The 19,201-nt window shown below is 43.9% G+C and overlaps 1 protein-coding gene across 4 annotated transcripts in view; it reads right to left on the reverse strand.

Moving 5' to 3' along the window:
* The window catches only part of GNB4 (G protein subunit beta 4), a 30,756-nt gene that overhangs the window by 1,304 nt on the left and 10,251 nt on the right, over window positions 1-19,201 (reverse strand). For all 4 annotated transcript variants that reach the window (XM_079314657.1, XM_079314659.1, XM_079314658.1 and 1 more), the window contains 9 exons: window positions 13,734-13,830; window positions 9,645-9,683; window positions 8,851-8,957; window positions 7,425-7,488; window positions 6,561-6,723; window positions 6,363-6,429; window positions 6,033-6,234; window positions 4,702-4,918; window positions 64-3,591 (listed from right to left, as the gene is read on the reverse strand). In XM_079314657.1, coding sequence (XP_079170783.1) covers window positions 3,485-3,591; window positions 4,702-4,918; window positions 6,033-6,234; window positions 6,363-6,429; window positions 6,561-6,723; window positions 7,425-7,488; window positions 8,851-8,957; window positions 9,645-9,683; window positions 13,734-13,790 — 1,023 coding nt within the window. In that variant the 5' untranslated portion in view covers window positions 13,791-13,830 and the 3' untranslated portion in view covers window positions 64-3,484. The remainder of the gene's footprint in view (window positions 1-63; window positions 3,592-4,701; window positions 4,919-6,032; window positions 6,235-6,362; window positions 6,430-6,560; window positions 6,724-7,424; window positions 7,489-8,850; window positions 8,958-9,644; window positions 9,684-13,733; window positions 13,831-19,201) is intronic.

Genomic DNA, 19,201 nt, shown 5'->3' on the forward strand with positions numbered 1-19,201 from the left:
AGCCCAGCACAGCTCAGCCCAGCACAGCTCAGCCCAGCACAGCCCAGCCCAGCACAGCCCAGCCCAGCAGTGCTTGGAAGGAAGGGCTCAGGCAGATGGAGCCAGGCCACGTTACTGAGGTACACGAGCAAACAGCACCAAGCCACAGCAGCTTTCTGTGGTTTGCAGGATCTCAAACCACCTTCTCCACCAATTAACAGCATCCAAGGCTACATGGGAACACGCCCAGGCTGGGCCCTTGCCTGAAGGGAGCTCTCTATTGCAAAGTTATCTCACGTTAGAAAATGCTGGCAAATTCTACCGGAATAAAATAAATCCTGTTACACGGTTCTGCTTCCCGAGCTGTAACAGACTGCCTTCAGAGGAGAGGCTGGGCAAGAATTACTCTGCCACTGTTTGGCACAATGCTCTTGCTTACTCCAGTTCTGTAATGATAACAACTTACTTGAAATTCAGCTAAGGAAGCAGTCTGGCTATGAACTTTTGAAGCCAGTGAAGATGTGCCCACTCATGCTGCAAGTTTGCTGTCATGGTGCAGTCAGAAGTCACACAAGCTGCACACCTGAGCTCATGTCAACTGCAGGCACACACCAGTTGCTTTGAAATTCAAAGCTGGGGTAGAATCTTTTAAGCAAAAACCTATCAAATGTCATTTTATTACCTTCTTTTAGGAGGAGTTTGAGCTTTTACCATAAAAGCCACCTCCACTTTAGCTGGGCATCAACCTCCAGAGGTCCCTGCCAGTCATTTGAAGAAGGGAATGCCACAACCTGAGTAGTTCTGTGGCATCACACAGTACCTGTGGTACTGGAATCTGCAGGCTTGAAAAATACCCCACAAGCCAGTGCAGTAATGGAACAGCAAACATCACCTGGGCAGGATCCATCACAGGCTTCCCACAGGCTCCAAAGATGCACCAGCCACCGACTGTCCTGCTGTGCCCAGGCCTCTCCCAGGGCTCGTGTGCTGACACCAGAGCCCCTCAGACTGGGCTGAGCGAGCAGCAGAGGCAGGCAGAGCTCTGTGATGCTCTTGGACACCTCAGCAAGTCATTGGCATTCCTCAGTATTTATTTTAAAAGTAGCTGAATCCAAGAGGCAACAGCCATCCAACAATAACTGAAGTTATTTGCAGTAATACCTGTACAAGAGCCATTACCACTGTTACAGGCTACCTAAACTGGTAAGAAAAGTTATATACAGCTGTAAAATTGATTTTGGAGTTTCACAAGTAGAAACCAGTTTTAATACCAGAATGTAAAAATGGCACCTGTCTTGGCAAAGGTGTTGACTAGGAAATTGGTTCAAAACACACTTCTATGGAAAAAAATTTTTTTAGAAAAAGAACATTTTTCTTAAAATTCCTTAGTAATAAATTTCCAGAATGATTCACTCAAGGCAGCTGTGAGTTAAAAAAAAAAAATCAAGAGTGCACCACTAAAAAATAAACGGAGTCTGCAAGATCCCAAAGAGCTGCTCACTTAAGAGTTACAAGAATTCCATAATAGTTCTATAAATGCAGACAGATCACAAAACAAAACACTGAGGAATTCCTGTGAGACACAATACAGTGGGATTTTGGTCCTACACCACAGGCTGCTGTTAGGAAATGTTCCTTCTCCAGTATAAGAAACTCCTTTTTCTTATTTCAAAAGTGAATTTACCATGATTGACTGGTACATTTATTGGCACCTTCACCATTATAGACATGGCGAGTTTACAGGCACAGTCTGGAAGTAATGAAATTTAAAAAATGTCAGAAACTTCACAAAAGTCATCTCAGCCAGAAATCCATTTGGATCTACTACAGGATTCTGGGCCTCTCATTCCTACCTGACCCAGAGACATCCAGACTCCCCATCGGTTCCAGTGAATGATGACTAACACCATCTTCCAACCTGGTGATTTAAAATTCACGTTATCTTTAAAATAAGTCACTTAAGAGAAGCCAATAGACTTAATCCCCCATTTCAGAATAGCCACAGATGTTCAGTTTCCCAAGGGAACATCCACTGTGAGTGCAGACATGCTGCCAGGCACCAAAAAATTAAGCAACCTCCCTGGGCAGTTTCAAATGGGCATCAGTCACATGATTTTCCTGTCTCTGCACTGAACTGTACTTGGTGAGATTTCTAAGCAACTGACATCAAAATCAGAATCAAATCAGGACAGGAGCAGAAATGGCTATTTACAGTGTTGGAGGCTGCAGAACATCTGGCATTTTTAACCACCACAGCACAGCCCTCAGTGAGCACACAGAACAAGCACTTATCCTCCAGGTCATCCTGGGAGGTTTGCAGGGGTCACACAGGTGCAGGGAAGTTACACAATTCCTTTGGTAATTCACACTGCACAGAACTGACAACCAGCACTTTTGGCTGTGGTGTGCTTTGGCAACCCCTGAATTCGGAGGGGAATTACAAGCCATTAACTGCACAGTTAAATCCTCCTCAGGAGCTTAAGCCAAGTCCTCCTGAATTTCTCACTTGGTGTGGAAGGAGCAAGCTCTGCACACTGCTCTGGGCTCTGAGCAGCAGCCAAGTCACTGAGTGCAGATCAGCTGGAGCTTGGGAGGAGCCAAACACACACGTTTGGCCAGGGCTGAGCTGGCCACAGCACTTGGCCACTTGGCTTCTGTACCCACAGACTGCATGGAACAACTGATGCAAAAACCTGCAGGGAGGAAGCTAAAACATCTGGATTTATTTTATTTTCCAATTATTTCTGCTGTTGGTGCAAGTCTACCTGGCATTAACTCCTTGGTGTTTGGAGGTCATGACTGCCAATGGATGAACCAGGAACCACTGGCTTGAAGGAAGAACCCCCTGATCAAAAATAGGCAAGCAGGTCAAGAAGTGAGTGAATAAGGCGGTAGGTATTAACTGGGAGTCTCCAGGGCCTTTAAAAAAATTCAAATGCCTTCCATTATAAAAAAACACATACATTCCATTGGCTTCACTTTATCTACAGTAAATTCACAAAAACATTGAAAACAGCAATCTAGTTCACCCACTACAAAACTCAGAAGTGACATCTCGGGTTAAAAGCAAAGCTATAAATGTAGTTCCTTAAAAAATGCAAACATATTTCTTTACATACAGACAAATGTTACATGATTGGCTGCTATAATGTGTATATTTTGTTATGTACAAAAAAAAGTACAGGATTAGCAGACTGAGCACAAGCAAAAACCCTTCAAGGACAATCTAACCAAACCACCAAAAACAAAAAGACTGGCTCTTAGTTTGTCGGTCACCATGATAATGTGTGCTGGCCCCTTTAAAAAGTCAGTGATTTCTTCCCCCCTCCCCTATTTCTTCACTTGATTTTTTTTTTCTAGTTTACAGAAAGCCTTTTTGTGTAATAATCAGTGAATAGAAAAACTTCACCTGCAAATACAAGGTAGAAATGTTATTTCACAGCTATAGGCTGCAGCATTGATCTCTCCAGATCTCAAATGGAGAATGTACATGTTTGGCTCCCAGTTAATTCCAGATTCTGAGAAAACTGTCCCAAGACCCTGTAGCTACAGCCATGCCATCATCAGTAACACCTAAACAGCTGACACGGTTGTCATGGCCAGCCAGGACACCTGGAAAAGAAGAAGAAATGGAAGTTTAGTGTCTGCAAGATGTCAAGCACTTCAGTGATTACTCTCTCAGGTAAGTCTTAAATGTACTAAAAAGATGCAATACAAGATCTTAATTCTCCTTTTTGTCTTTACTCTGAGGAACCACATATACTGTAACAGCCTTATCAAAAAATCCAACAATAAGGTATGTAAAAATATCTATACACAATATTGCCTCCATTTTTCTCTCTGCCCTTATGACTTCTCCTTCCTGTCCCATAGATGTCCTTCTCCCTAATCAGGCTCTCTACTGGTTTTCCCCTCTTTTATACACTGCTGTACACAATTTCAGCCATCAAGCACTTCCAAAATACAATGTAATATCTCCTGACAAAGCCTTGAATGCATTAACTACTTTAAGTTTCCAAGTTTTGCAAACCCTAAGAATTACATATCCCCCATATATTGGGACACACAGAAGAGCAGCACTAGCCTGCCCTTCTGCTTTGCTTCTGTTTTCTCTCTACCTCTTCTTGCCTTTGCCTGCTCTCCCAAGGTTCCCCATTCAGGTCTAGCAGAACTAAGGAGAAAGATCTATTTTCAGTCTGAACAGGAGAACTGATGTTCAGAACTGAACCAGACCGAAGCATTAAAGTTACTGTAAGAAGTGAGAAAGAAATAGCTGTGCTACAAACATGCTGTGTTCTGTCAAAAGTGACTGATTCAAGGACCAGAAATTTCCATTCTCCCTCTCTCTCAACAGCAGGGGATGCAAAGCAAAAAGACTCTTGCAGCAACATCTGAATTACTGCCACTGTGTAATTCTGCACTACTTCATTCCATATACTTCAGTGAAATACATTTTCTGCAGATGCAAGTTTGGAGGACATTCCTCAGCCTCAAGAGCTGGGATCTCCCAGCACACAGATCTGCAAAGCCCAGGAACAGGCCTGTCCTCCTGACTCATTTACTGCTCACACCACGAGGATGGAACTGAAATGCCGTGTAACTCCTGGAAGACCCAACCAGCTGCAATAGAAGGATGCCATTTCAAGAGAGAAGCGTTGGAAGGAGTGCAGCAGGTTGCCACCATCAGCAGCAGCCCTGGCAGTGGGCTGGCTCAGTGCCCACCTGCGCGCTCCCCTTTGAGCGTGTCCCACACGTTGCAGTTGAAGTCGTCGTAGCCGGCGAGCAGCAGGCGGCCGCTCTTGGAGAAGGCGACGGAGGTGATGCCGCAGATGATGTTGTCGTGGGAATACATCATCAGCTCCTGGTCGGCGCGCAGGTCGAACAGGCGGCACGTGGCGTCGTCGGAGCCCGTGGCGAAGGCGTGGCCGTTGGGGAAAAACTGCACGGGAGCATTGGACACCAAACAGACACTGTCACACCTGAGCTGAACCACAGCACGGGGCTCTGCTTCACCAGACAAAGGCAGAATGATTATCTTAAAGTATCTGCGCGTTGGAAAATGCAAGGGAACACCTCTGGAACAGTACTGGGGACACCTGAGTGACCGGAATTGCAGCCAGGCAGGGGCTCTGTGTGTGCCACTGACTCCTACACAACCAAGCAAACCCCAGCTCTGCACATCCTGGCTGACGTGGAACACAGTGTTCCATCCTGAGCTGGCCAGCCAGGTTGGCTCAGCCAAGACAGAAGACTGCAAACAAGCAAATCAATTTCCTAAAAAAAATCTACTCCAAATCCGAGTTATTCTCTCAGCAGTGATATTGACTGAAATGGGAATGGAAGAGAGCCCAGCACATCTCAGAGTCCAGGTCTAAGTATAGGAACTGCATTTCTGTACTGGTCATGTGTTTGGTATTTTCTCAGCCTTAACAATTTTTCATGTTTATCAAAAACAGATGCAGCTTCAACTTACATTTCTTTCTCTATTTACCAGAGCCTGGATCTTGCAGATCAGAACATAGTGTTACTATGACAGAGGGGAAATATAATCCGGTTTCTAAATATTACCAAATTATTCCAGGGAATATTCAACATCAATACTGATTTTAATTGCCTTCCAGAGTATTTCACTGAAAGCTCTTTTTGTTCAACAGAAAACTTTAGGATGAGGATGCCTGGCTGTGTTGCACCCTCTCAGTACATTACACTTATCTACAATTTTCAGTTTTTAACATAATTCCATGCTTCAAAAAGTTTCCCTAGCCAATTCTTTACTTCTTAAAAGAAGTGATGTCTCAGTTACTGAATAAAAACCACAGGTGAAACTATTCTAGGAACAGCGCAGTGCATCACAGATAATGGCAATAATAATTCAGTTACAAAGTAGATTGTAAGTTATTATACAACCTTCCCCATTACATACAATTTAACATTCTCTACCCTAACTAATTGATTTTAAATCAAGGTAGCTCAGTAGACTCTAAGCTGAATTCATGCAAATGTAGCCTTTTTCCTCCCCCTTCTTCCCACGTGGAAACAGGAGGATCACTTACACAAACTGCATTAATGTCTGACACGTGTCCCGTGAAGGACTGCCTGCACATCCCATCGCGGATATCCCAAAGCTTGGAGGAGGCATCGCAGGCGCCCGAGACAAAAGTCCTCATGTCTGGGCTCAGAGACAGGCTCATCACATCTCCAGTGTGCCCAGTGAACGTGGTGGTCTGCTGGCCAGTTTCAATATCCCACAAAGCACTGCACATGAAGTTAACACAACATCCCTCATCATTTCAGAGTTCAGATTTAAAATACAAATTAAGGCACTGGGACATAAAAAAGGAAGAAAAGGGGTGTGGGAAGGCCACCAGAGCTCAAAAACTCACCAAGTGGTGTCTCCTGAGCTAGTGACAATTTGGTTGTCATCTAGGAATCGACAACAGGACAAGTATCCTAAAAACAAAACAGTTGTGTTGTGACCCAGGGGAAAGAAGAGCATCCCCGTCCTCCCCCATTGAGCCCAGGAGCAGCACAGTCCCTCCAGCCCCAGCAGGGCTGTTCCCCTGGCGCAGGGCTCGCCTCACCTGTGTGCCCCGGCAGCTCCCGGCTCACGCGCACGTTGCCCTCCCTGGTTTTCAGGTTGTAGATGGAGCAGATGTTGTCCAGGCCCCCGCAGGCCACGTAGTTGCCCGAGGGAGCGTAGGCACAGGTCATCACCCAGGAGGACCTCAGGGGGATGGCGTGCATCTGCAGAGACACAGCTCCTGTCAGAGCCCAGCAGCACAGGCAGCCCCAGTGCCAGCCCTGGGGCTACAGCACTCACATCCAGCTCACTGCACACACACACACACACCCCTCCCTGACAGACACCTCTGCACATCTACAGACCTTCAGAATGGCATTTCATAGCAAAGCTATCAAAACCTGCAGCATTTACTGTGTGCTCATTCTAGTCAAGGTTTCTCTGTCCAACTTTTTAACAGCTTTAAACTATGGCTTGTAAGACAGGATGGTTGTTCCCATGGGGACTGCACAGCTCCACTCCACACTACCTAAGCTTTTCCCTAACAGTGTCTTTCTTCCTTCTTCTTCTTCTGCCCTCAAACCCAAAGCACTCTTGCATATTCTGAGGTTGTGTATTTCTAAAATTCAAAATCAATTTAATTTAATTTCTACAATTTAAAAACCACACAGGCAGAGCTACAGCTACTGCACTAGCAAAGTAAGAGTGAAAATGTTACACATTACTATGTAATTAACTATTGCTTCAGAGAGACAACCTGCAACACATCTCTAGTGCTCACCTAGCCATGAAAGGAACAAAAAGAGATTGTCTGAATGAAAGACTGCTTTTGAGTTTTTACTTGCAACCATGGTAAATAACAGACATAAGCCAATTCAAACACACAATTTATACATGAATTATTGATAGGATTATAAATAACTACCTTATTTGTTGTATAACTATCCCAAATAATTAATTTTCCATCTTGAGAAGCACTGACTAGTAGCCTAAATATGAACACAAAATAAAATATGTTAATATAAAACAAACAAACAAAACAAATCTCAAAGTAGGCATACATCATACATGATTAGCAAGTGATTCAGAAGTTTCATTTTTCTGCTTTTTCATTTTTATTGGAAGGCTGCATTTGATGGAAAAAGTCTGCAGAGATCTAAATCTCTATATCACCTGAGGAATCCCATGGGGACTCATGATTAAAAATGAACACAAGCAAACAACTCACTGAAAACACATTTTATGAACTCTCTCCACAACTGCATTCATTATTCATATAATTACACAGTTGCACAGGAGCAAATAAGGAATTTAGGCAAAAATAAATCTTGAGAACAGATTCCAGATTAATTCCTCTCTGGAGGACATGATACATAGCAGACCACGAGGCAGTGTTTACACTTCACCATCAGCTGCTATGAAAGCAGCAAAACAAAATTCCAAGTTACTTTTCCCACTAAGTAGAAAAGCATCTTTTTCTTCAATGAAATTAAAATTTCTCAGTGAAGTTTTTAAATCCCTGCCACAGAAGTTACATAATTATTCAGCATCTTGGAAAATACAATATCCAACATTCCAAATAGCCTCATTACATATTCTCTTGCTTAAATAAACTGAAAAACTTCAGTTAAGAGTGAAAGAAGAAGGCAAAATATTTATGGCAGGAAGAGGCAAAGTAGCTCTTCTCTGAGCCGCCCCAGTGGGGGTCTGTGATGCCCTAAGGGCACCAACACCACCCAGCTGCCAGGACCTGTCAGGACCCTGCAGGTGCCATGTGAGCTGCAGCCCGGGGCAGGGTGGGGCGGGGCAGCCCCGGGCGGGGGCAGGGCGGGGCCAGGGCGGGGCAGCCCCGGGCGGGGCAGGGCGGGGCAGCCCGGGCGGGGGCAGGGCGGGGCAGCCCCGGGCGGGGGCAGGGCGGGGCAGCCCCGGGCGGGGGCAGGGCGGGGCGGGGCAGCCCCGGGCGGGGGCAGGGCGGGGCGGGGCAGCCCCGGGCGGGGGCAGGGCGGGGCGGGGCAGCCCCGGGCGGGGGCAGGGCGGGGCGGGGCAGCCCCGGGCGGGGGCAGGGTGGGGCGGGGCAGCCCCGGGCGGGGCGGGGCAGGGCAGGGCAGCCCCGGGCAGGGCAGGGCGGGGCAGCCCCGGGCGGGGGCAGGGCGGGGCGGGGCAGCCCCGGGCGGGGGCAGGGCGGGGCGGGGCAGCCCCGGGCGGGGGCAGGGTGGGGCGGGGCAGCCCCGGGCGGGGCGGGGCAGGGCAGGGCAGCCCCGGGCAGGGCAGGGCGGGGCAGCCCCGGGCGGGGGCAGGGCGGGGCAGGGCGGGGCAGCCCAGGGCGGGGCAGGGCGGGGCTCTGTGCACACCTGGAGTCGGATCCCCAGTGCATGGCGTAGATCTTGGCCAAGTGCCCTCGGAGCGTGCGCCGGGTCCGCATCTGGATCCGCCCCACCGAGTCCAGGCTCGTTGTGATCTGAAAACAAACAAACCCCTCTGATACTGGGAACTATTTTTAATGCACAAGATAACAAAAATACATTTGAACTTTGATAGAGTATTACCTATTCTGGCACACCACTGAAAAATAGGCTACTGGTGTACACCCAGCAACACCGACACAAACAGATTTTACAGCAGACAGACACAGCACTCTTCACAGTGGCTACCATGAAACTTCAGGAAGCTCTTTTAAAATACTTCTATGTTATACTATTTCAGATTATTAAATCTCAGCGTTTGCAATTTACATCAATGAAAGAAAATGTTCCAGTATTTACCGTGTTACTTGTTAAAGCATGGCATTACTTTAAATGCAAAATAATTCTGTTTCCAAAAAACTGCTAAAAGATGTTTATTTAAGTTTTTCTAAATATATTTAACACAATAAACATACACTACTTAAAAGGTAAACTGGAAGCAGGATCCATTAAGATGGTGGGGGTTTTGACTGGTTGGGCTTTTTTTGCTCTTTTGTTTATTTGGTTATTTTTTTGGTGGGGCTTTGTTTAGTTTTAAATAACTGTAAACACACTGAACATTTCCAAAGGCTTCTTCCACTTTATTCTTTCAATTACTGAACAGGAACATGTTAGAGTGACAAAGTGATATTTTTATTTTTTTCTCTCTCAAGTAACAGCCTACACAAAGAACAGGAACATACCTGAGCAAGAGTTGTGTCACTACAGGCTTTCCTGGCATCCTGAAACAAAAAATGGAACAAGCTGAATTGGCAAGACAACACTGAGCATCAACTGAGAAGGTCTAAAGGAAAAGTAACTCTTGAGCTAAATTTCAACACACTCAAAGCCACACACCATCACCAACTGACATGCCAATATTCCTTCTGCCACCCTAATCTGTTTTAATTGCGCAAGGAATCTAAAAAGCAATGGCACACAATGAGGGGTAGTGGAGGAAGAGGGACTTAAGAAAGGCCATGCCCCAGCAGCCTTTGAATCTCCTTTTCTACAGACTATGGGATTCAAAGGCATTTGGAGCCATCCTGAAGTCCCAGTGCCTACCCTTTTCCCTGTATTCCTTCCCTGGGGTGGATGTGCTTGCTCAGGGTGTGCTGAGCACAAGGGAAGAACTGATCCACCTGGAAAAGCAACCACATATTACACAGGATTAGCAAGCTCTGTGCCACACGAGGCTCTTGCACAAATTAACCCTCCCTGCTGGGTGGGAGAGGAGGATCTGGGGAGCAGGACAGACAGCAGGATTACCAAAGCTCAGTGATTATGTACTTGACACAAATTGAAGGGGAAAAAATGGCCCAGTAACACTCTCACCCATTTCATGGAATGGGTGGTGCTCAGATCTCCACACAGACACTCCATGGCTTTTCCCTTATCTCAGACTCTATGGACACAGGACTCGTTTCCTGCATATGATTCAACCAGACCTAGAAAACAGACTTGACTTTCATTTGCATAATTCAGAGTCCCAGACTGAACAGGTGAGCTCCACTGAGCCTCACCTGCAACACTGATTGTGCAAGAGCTGGTTTTAGTGACAGCTGTGACTGCACTGCTCTCCTGCAGCTCAGGGCCCAGAACACAGGGACAGGCATGTGGCCAGCACCTCCTGAGAAAATGGTTTAAACTGGCTTCAAGTTAGACAGGACCTGTGCAGCACAAGTTGAAGTTAAAACTATCAACAGCCATACTGAAGGATCAGCCACAGAACCCTCTCAACTCCTGGCAATTTCTCCAACTTGTGCAACCACTGATACAGGCACCCAAACCCCCCCAAAAAATGATGCCTCTTCACCAGCACTTCATGTGTCCCTTCAAAGCTCTGTCTGTGCAGGAATGGCAATATCCCCTTTGAGAGCAGGGGCAGAAACATTTGCTCACACATTTTGGAACTGCCTCAGCACGTTCAGGCTGGGATCTTCAATTTTTTTCAAATTCTTGCTTGAGAGTTACTTGACATTGCAACTTTAACATTTCTTAAGTGCATGTTTATTTTGACCACCCTTTATAGCTCTCCTCCCAAAAAGCAAGCCTGAGAGTGGATTAAGTCATCTCAACTTATTTTTATAATGTCTGAACTGTAGAAATATTTATAAAATGTTGACGTCTGGAATCAGGAGGGGTTTAAAATACCAGAGCAGCAAATCCCTTAGCACTCAGGACTTATTCCATCCACAGGAAGAAACACACTGGATTTTAGACATGTTTGTTGATTTGTCCTGAAGTAGTTGAAAATGTTCAACATAAAATGAATTCTGAATGCAGTCTGAATGAAACAAAGCATTTTTTTCCTCTTTAAGAGAGAGCTATTAGCAACTCCTATATTGGAGTCTGTCTAGTACTTGCCATACAATTGGCAAAACTGCAGGAAAAGGAGAGTTTCAAGAGGCTATTTTAATTCTTACCTTGAAACTGTATTTCTACATATGCATCACCACAACAGAATCATCAGTGTCAAAACATAAAAAAGCTCCTCTATGTAATTGAAGATTTTTCTCAGTTCATGCAGAAGACAATGAAAATTTGTGAGAAAAATCTAACTGCTTGATCAGTGTGCAGCCTCCAGACTCTCCTAGCACACACTTCAGATTGCAGTTTTTTTCCCAAAACTGCATGTATTTTTTGAAAAATACAGTGTGTTATACCAAAGTGTCTGGTTTGAATGACACTGTGCCAAGTAAGCAACACTTCTAAAAATCATTATCCTCAATTTCAGTTCTCACAGTGAGGACACACAAATCACATGGGAACTTCATTACAGACAGGACTAGAAATTAATTTTAACCATCAAGTCATCTGACAGATATCTGGCAACTCATTGTTCAGTGTTCCAACTTCCTGCACTAAAATTCCTGCAGTCTCAGGCTGTACATTGTCTGTGCACAGACCAGAGTTCCAGCTGCATGGGGAGACACAGGTGCCCACATCACCTAGATATTGCAAAAATAAAATTAAAAGTCATGAAAAACTTCTAAAATATTGCAGACTGAAGTTCATCAGGGATCAACAGCTCTGCACTGCACTTTCCACACCTCAGGATGCTGTTGGGTACAACCTTATCTGGACCTCACTTCTAGGCACAAAGCTGATTTTCTGTAATCATTGTTAGAGGAAATATCAGACAAACCCTAGAGATGTCAACAACTAAGACAGCAAACTGCTAGCTATACATAAAACATCACATGCTGTTAGTGACCTCATCTCTTTTTAGGAGTGCATCAAAAATAATTCCTGAAAATAAGCAGCCCAGTAGATATTCCTGTAGATATTCCATAAAAACCCTTTTTTCAGATCCTGTATATATTCTCTTACCCATTCCAAACAAAAACTGTGCAGTGATTTAATAGGCAAGATAAGTAGTCATCTCTACAAATATGAAATTGAATTATTTGGTCAGAAGGTTTCAAGGACATTAAGTTATCAGGAGCATTTTTAATTGCCCATTAATCTGAAGTCAGAATTAAGCACAAGGTATCCAAGCCTGCACTCAGGTGCCAAGAGGCAATCACCAATTCCCACTGCTGAGCCAAAGGACTCCAAAGGCAATATAACCATGGTTACTCAGCTACATCTGATAGATCAGTTACAAGGTTTGGGTGGTAGAGTTACAAAGGAAATGTTAAATCAACCTAAAGCCACAAAATGGAGTCATTACCCAAGAGCCAATCAGATTTTTATGCTCTAAAATTTAAAAAACAAGCAAACATTCCTGCAACACAGTCTAAGCCCTCTAACTTGCCTGGTAGCTCTTTCTTCTCACAATTTTGCAAGAAACCAAACTCACTGATTACCAAGACTGAGCAAAGACTTAACTGTCTCCCCCAACATATCAAAGTCTTTACATAGCATGTAGAATGAACTCAAAAATTATGTACCCCTTTTAGCAATGTAATTCTGTAATAAAGCTAAAATTGGAACTAAAAAATAGTATTTTAAACTAAAAATAATTTGTATCCTCTACAGAGCTGGTGGAAAGGGCACCCAGTGACACAGCACTGTCTGATCCCCACCTTGTCTTTGCACAGAGCATGAAGTGAGGACAGGACACAGAGCTCTCTCTCCCTGGCTGGCACTGAATGAGCAGCATTTGCCCCAGCACAGCCCTGACACATAAAGTGTGTTCAGCACAAGGCTGACACCACCCAGCAGCCTCACACCTCACAGGAGACACCACACAGCAACTGCTGCCAGCAGATGCCACACTAAAAAAAGCCTCTGAGCATGCAACATATTCCAAGAAACCTGTACTCTTCACTGATAGGAATGTTTGCAAATAAGCCATTGCCATATAAATCAGATTTGTGAATGCTCCATGCTTTGAAAAATTTGATGAAAAATCAACAGACTTTACTGAAAACTGCATCACTGACATATAAATGCACATTGCAAAAGATTCCTGGAAAACTGACTGGGCATGACAGCTCATATTGGTTTATCTTCACTGAGTAAATAAAACAAAAAAATAGTCTGTATTGGGGCATCAGCATTCAATAAAAATAAACTTAACAGGAAGCCAAGAAGCAGTGCTTGTAGAAATGAGACCCACTCTGGAAGTCTGCCTCACACTCCCTGCTTTAACCTCAGGCTTCTCAGGGGTCACTTTTAGCCCAGGACAAAGCCTAAGATCCTTTAGCCAAACTTGTCATGCCTAGGTTTTCTGAAAATATTTTAAGCTCTGCACAAGTTAAACAGGAAGAGCTGATAGATTTTTACAGTTTATTCCCTTAAAGGAGGAACTTCATCATGGAAAATAAGCAGTTGACAATCCTTACTCTGATTTGGTTTCGCAGCTGCTCTGCCTCCTGCCGTAACTGCTCCAGCTCACTCATCTTCAGCCTCTATTTCTCACACTCCACTGGTGAAGAAAACCTGCCAAGAAGAGGGAGGAAAGAGATACTGAAAGTTACTTTTCTCCTCTTTAAAAAAACATAACAAAACCCTAAGAATCTGTGTGTATATATATTATATATTCTGCTTTTAGAAGGGCTTCCAAATAGACATTCCCTTTAGCACACCATGTTAATGAATTTGGCAAGACCTAAGTGATTTCAATTCCTGAATTACCACAAAAAGCAGAATTTAGTGAAGTCTATTTTGAATATAAAAGCAACTGTCAACAGTACCACCCACTGTACTTCATGAACCTGTTTTGTAGCAGCTCCCTGCTCCCCCGCCCAGAAATCTGTCACTCTGTGCCCCGGGATGGCAACAGAGCAGAGGCTGCAGATGCCCCCAGCATTTAGCCCTGGGCTCACCAGGGCTGTGATACAGGCACCTTGCACAGGCCATCCAGGGCAGACTTGGCTTTAACTGAAAATTAAACTTTTGAATCCTAAACTACAGCTGAAATAACATTATCTCCACTTTTTTCTCCTATTTTTTCAGGCAAGGCGCAGTGATCTTTTCATTTCAAAAGCACCCAGGGAGTGAGATGGGATAGCAAAGACCAAACCTAAAAGCATCCTTGTGCTGATACAGCCTCAGCTCCCTAAAGCAGTTGTCATCTGAACAAAGGCTCAAAGCAAACTTAAAAAGATCAATTAACAGTAAGACCACATGTGGACACACTTTCAGGTTAGTATTTCTTTTTTCCAAATCAGATTTTTTCATTTTATTTTTTTCAATGTGTTGAACAAAGTTTCCTCAGATCGATTTTCTTTTTTTTTTTTTTTTTTTTTTAATCCCCAGCACAGCAGTGCAGCCAAACACCACTAGAGACCTCTTAAGTCTATTCACACGAATGGAGACTTCAAAATCCTTGCAGTGAAAGCAACATCAGCAAGTAAATTGCTCACAGACAAGCCAGGCACTTATTTGTAATTTTTTCATGACAGAAAAAGCACACCAGAAAGGTGATAATAGTGGTCCCATGACATTATATAAAAAGCCAAAACACTTCTAGCTTGTAGAAGAAGACAGACAAGTCAGACTACTACTCACAAAATGAAAATTGAGGAAGGAAGGAAAAGAAGCAGGAAGAAGAACCTATTCAAAACGTTAGCTTATGCTTCCTATTTAGTCCACTGAAAAATGGCCAAAAAATAGAGGAAAAAAGGTCACAGTGTGTCTGGTAAGTTGTAGACCTCTGGGGAAACCCCTTTATTTGGTCTGGCTACTGGCTCTCTGCACTTCAGTAGTGATGTGCTCTAAAAGACTGACTCAGGAAAGGATTTTTCCATCCATAAAACACCACTCATAGATTTAAAACAGTGAGGAGTTTTGCAATAAAGTAATCATCCTTGGACTAACAGTTTATACAAGTGTTTAAGGGCTACAAAGTTTATTGCTGCTCAAGAAGAAAAGTATCTTCATTAATTATCTACTTCCTTTCAATCTCTGTGCTTCCCACAGGTATCACTTCATTTCAGAACCAACTCCCAAACATGCATTGAGCTGGATCATCTCCAAATCAAAGCACATCCTCATCAGTAAGAGGGATGGTGACTCAGCTCTAACCAGTATTTCCAGCTATATGGAAGCAAACTGTGAGCTTCACACATTTCCCTTCCTTAAACCTGTGCTCTGTTCAACTACAAAGACGTTGCAATGCATATGGAAATTCTCGAGGAGACAACTCCATTTCCCACTGTGTTCCTTTTCCAGAAGCCCAGACTATTTAGCACTGCTGAATTCACAGCAGGTGTAACATACCAGCCATCAACACTCGTGTCCAATTTTAAAGATTAAGCATTAAAACCATGACTTTAGCACATGCATTAATCACACCTTTACAAGCTATCGAGTTTAATGACAACCTTAATGCCTTTAATGGGGATACCTTTATGAACACAGCTCCACTTTCAGTTCTGACAGTGTCAAATTAACCATTCCAGTATGATTTTTCCATTTTACTCCAGAACTACTCAAAGGTAACACAGACAAAACAATGGTCTCAAAGGTCTAAAGCCAGCCAGCCAATGTTCAGTAGTCTTGTGTGCTATTTTTAACAGGAGATAAAGATTCCTAGCAGGGAAGTTGATGTATCTCTAATTTTCTGAGAAGGGAAGTCAGTTTCTGCCCTGTGATGTGCCACACACTTCAGTGCTCTGTAGACAGTCACTTCACATTCTCACAGAGAATTACTGATCATAAAGAAAGTGACATTCTTCACAACTGGAAGCATGCATGGCCAGTCATAAGCACCCAAAATTAGGGCATTTTTCTATTCATAGGTAAAGCTGTGAGCAGATATGAGAATTAGCTGTAGCACTGCACTGGCAAAGATCACCAGTGACAATTCTGCACAGAAAGTTAATGTTAATTAATGTCACTCATATCAGCACTGTTCACCATTAATGCCATTTCTACACCAAGCTGCACCAGCAGCTGCACAGCTGTTAAACTTCACAGCTTTAAATCATGTTACACTTCTCCAAGTTCCTACATGGACAAACTCCAGAAGCCTTCTCACTCACCCACATCTTTAGTTTAACAAAAATTCTGAAAAGAATAAAAGGATAATGATCCTTCATATTTTTGAAGCAAGCCCTAGCAGCACCAGCATGTTCTAAATCTGCAAAGCCTTAAGCATTAATGCTCAGTAGAAATGTGTCAGTGGTTCAAGGTCAAGCTATACCTGAATGAGCAGAGCTGCCTTCAAACCAGCACAAACTTCCACAAAATCCAGGTTCACTTTAGAACTGGTTCACTCTAGCTTTAAGCACTGCAGTCCCTTTCCAGTACACAGCATTTGAACAGCTAACTCTGAGATATTAAGCTATGTATAAACACCAAGATGCTACAGTAAACAAACTAAGTGCAGTTCAACTATTAAATTGAAGTGTATCCAACAGTGTTGCACTGCCTGGCAGCAGCTCCCAATGCAAAGCCTGTGTGTTCAGATCATCACCCACCATTAAGTGTTTAGCAGAAGTGGGAAAAAGCTTCCAGTTGGGATTTTTACTTCTTTTTTCAAGCACCATTTTCATGTGCCCACAGGAAGCTAGAGAAATTGAGTGGGTAGGGAGGAAGCTCTCACAGATGCATTTCCAGATTCACACTAACTCTGCAGGCAGCATCTCTGAACTCCTGTCGAACTCCCTGGGAACATCTCACTGATGTCACCAGACTCACAACAGCAACACAGCAAGATAAGCACATCCTTGGAAGCTTGGAACTCATGGATGCACCCGTGTCTGTTTTAATAGTTCTGAATCTCCAGCAGTATGGTTACCATACTACTGAGGTAGTTATGTGCAAAGACCATTACCCAGATTAGATTTATTTACTGCAATGCTGTTTCTAAGCCTACCAAGTGAGGTAAAGCACAGAAGGACACAGAACTGAGATGCTTAGCAGCACTGACAAAGTAGAGGCTGCATCCTACAATCTGTCCTCACTGCAGAGAAGCAGGACACCACCACAACCTTGAAATGTGATACCAAGCACCAGATAAACAACTTGGGTTTTATCAGACTAAATGCTGGGACTGCTTTGGCAGGGTTTACAAGGATTGCCAGAACAGAGGTGATCTCTGTGTTGCAGATTTTTCCTCATACTGAAAACCTCAGTGTATTCATCACCAACCCATACTAGGTTACAAAGGACAAGATGCCTGTTCACTCTCCCCTCCAAGATCAAAATACTCCAGCCTGGAAGGAATGCAGCTTTACAGCCTGGAAAAATCTTTATTCCAGATAAGAATTTCCCCAGGAGCCCAGCTGTACCATGCTTGGTCATACACACAGCAAACATCAGCTCTTTGCAACTGTATGGGCAGAAAGAGTGAGTGAGGGCTCCTCCTGCCATCTCAGGAGATTGGGGGGTAATGTGCTGTCTACTTCCCTGACTTATTCCTAGTTTTAATAAATGCTGAACCAGAGAAAAAATATTTAGAGTTTGCTCAGATGCTGAATATTCATGCTTTTCAGCATTCAGAGGTAGCCCCTCTGATCAAAGAGGTCAGATGCTTCTCTTCAAATGCAACTCATGATGTGCATGATGTGCTATGAACAGCTCCACCCACTGAGGCCTTGAGGGGAAGAGCAACAGGACAGGGAAGAACCTTTCAGAACCTCTGGTAGCTGAGAGTGTGCCACTGCAGGCACCCAAAGCAGTAGGAAATGGAGTCAAGGACACAAGATGCTTCCATCAAAGCACCAGCACAGAGAGCTCATTGTGAGCACTGGGAGGCACATCCTTGCCCCCAGTCATTTGTAGGCTGAACTGCACCTCAGTGGACTTGTACAAATGAATTTACTGGTATCAAAATAAAGGTGCCTCCCAAGGCAAAATGATTAACTAAGTCAGATTCCACAGTGTATCTAGTGCCAGAAAGTCACTGCCAGGCTGGAGTGCTCCACAGATAAATTACTCCTTACACTGTTCCTGATTCAGTAGCAGCATCATTTGCTAAGAGTTTAATTCTTCATCCTACAGGCAGGCAGTGACAAATTACCCCAGGGTCTTGTCTCCAAAGTAACTGTCTCTGCAACCTGTGGGCTCAAAACTTTGTGGCTAGAAAAACATGATTTTCTCTGCAAGAGTTAGTAGCGACGTGTAAATATGCCCCACCCCACAACAAAGGCTGGCTATTTTTGTGCCATATATATAGAGATTAAAGGGACTGCAGAAAGAACAGTCTGTCTGAATGGATTCTTAAGCACTCTCAGAGTTTTTATGTAAAAATTTCACTTCGTATTCAAAAAATCCATCCTTTAGAACTGAAATAAATGCTTACCTACCATGTATCAACCTCAGGTTTTCAACTCCTAAGCAGAAAGATCACAAAGTGATCAACAGACAGGAAGAAAAAGGAGGTTCCACACAGCTTTCATGCTATCATCCCTACTAGTTTTCACACAGGTGGCTAAACATAAGGAATGCTAACTATAGCACTTTACTAAATATAGGGGAAAGACATCAAGAAATACTCCAGCTCTCTCAAGGGAGGTACATTGGTAACTCACAGACACTCAGGCTGTGGACAGTGGGTTCTGCCTCTGGAGCTGAGCTCTGCCAGCACACACACACCAACACTTCATGTATGCAGGATGTGCCAGAGAAAATTTTGATAAAGCATTTCTTCATTTAGTGATACTAAACAAGACTTTGGCAGCTTTGCCCAGTCATTTATGTCTCCCCAGAGCCATCACTAGAGAAGAACAAAAATAGGTTTTATCTCTTACAGCCTGAAGAGAATGACATATTCAAAATCTACAAACTTGGACACAGTGGACAAAGCCTTACATCAAGTGAAATCTCTTCCTGAACAACAGTGATTTAAAGTAAATACATTAAT

Source organism: Erithacus rubecula, assembly GCF_903797595.1.
Source record: "Erithacus rubecula genome assembly, chromosome: 11".
NCBI classification, from domain to species: domain Eukaryota; kingdom Metazoa; phylum Chordata; class Aves; order Passeriformes; family Muscicapidae; genus Erithacus; species Erithacus rubecula.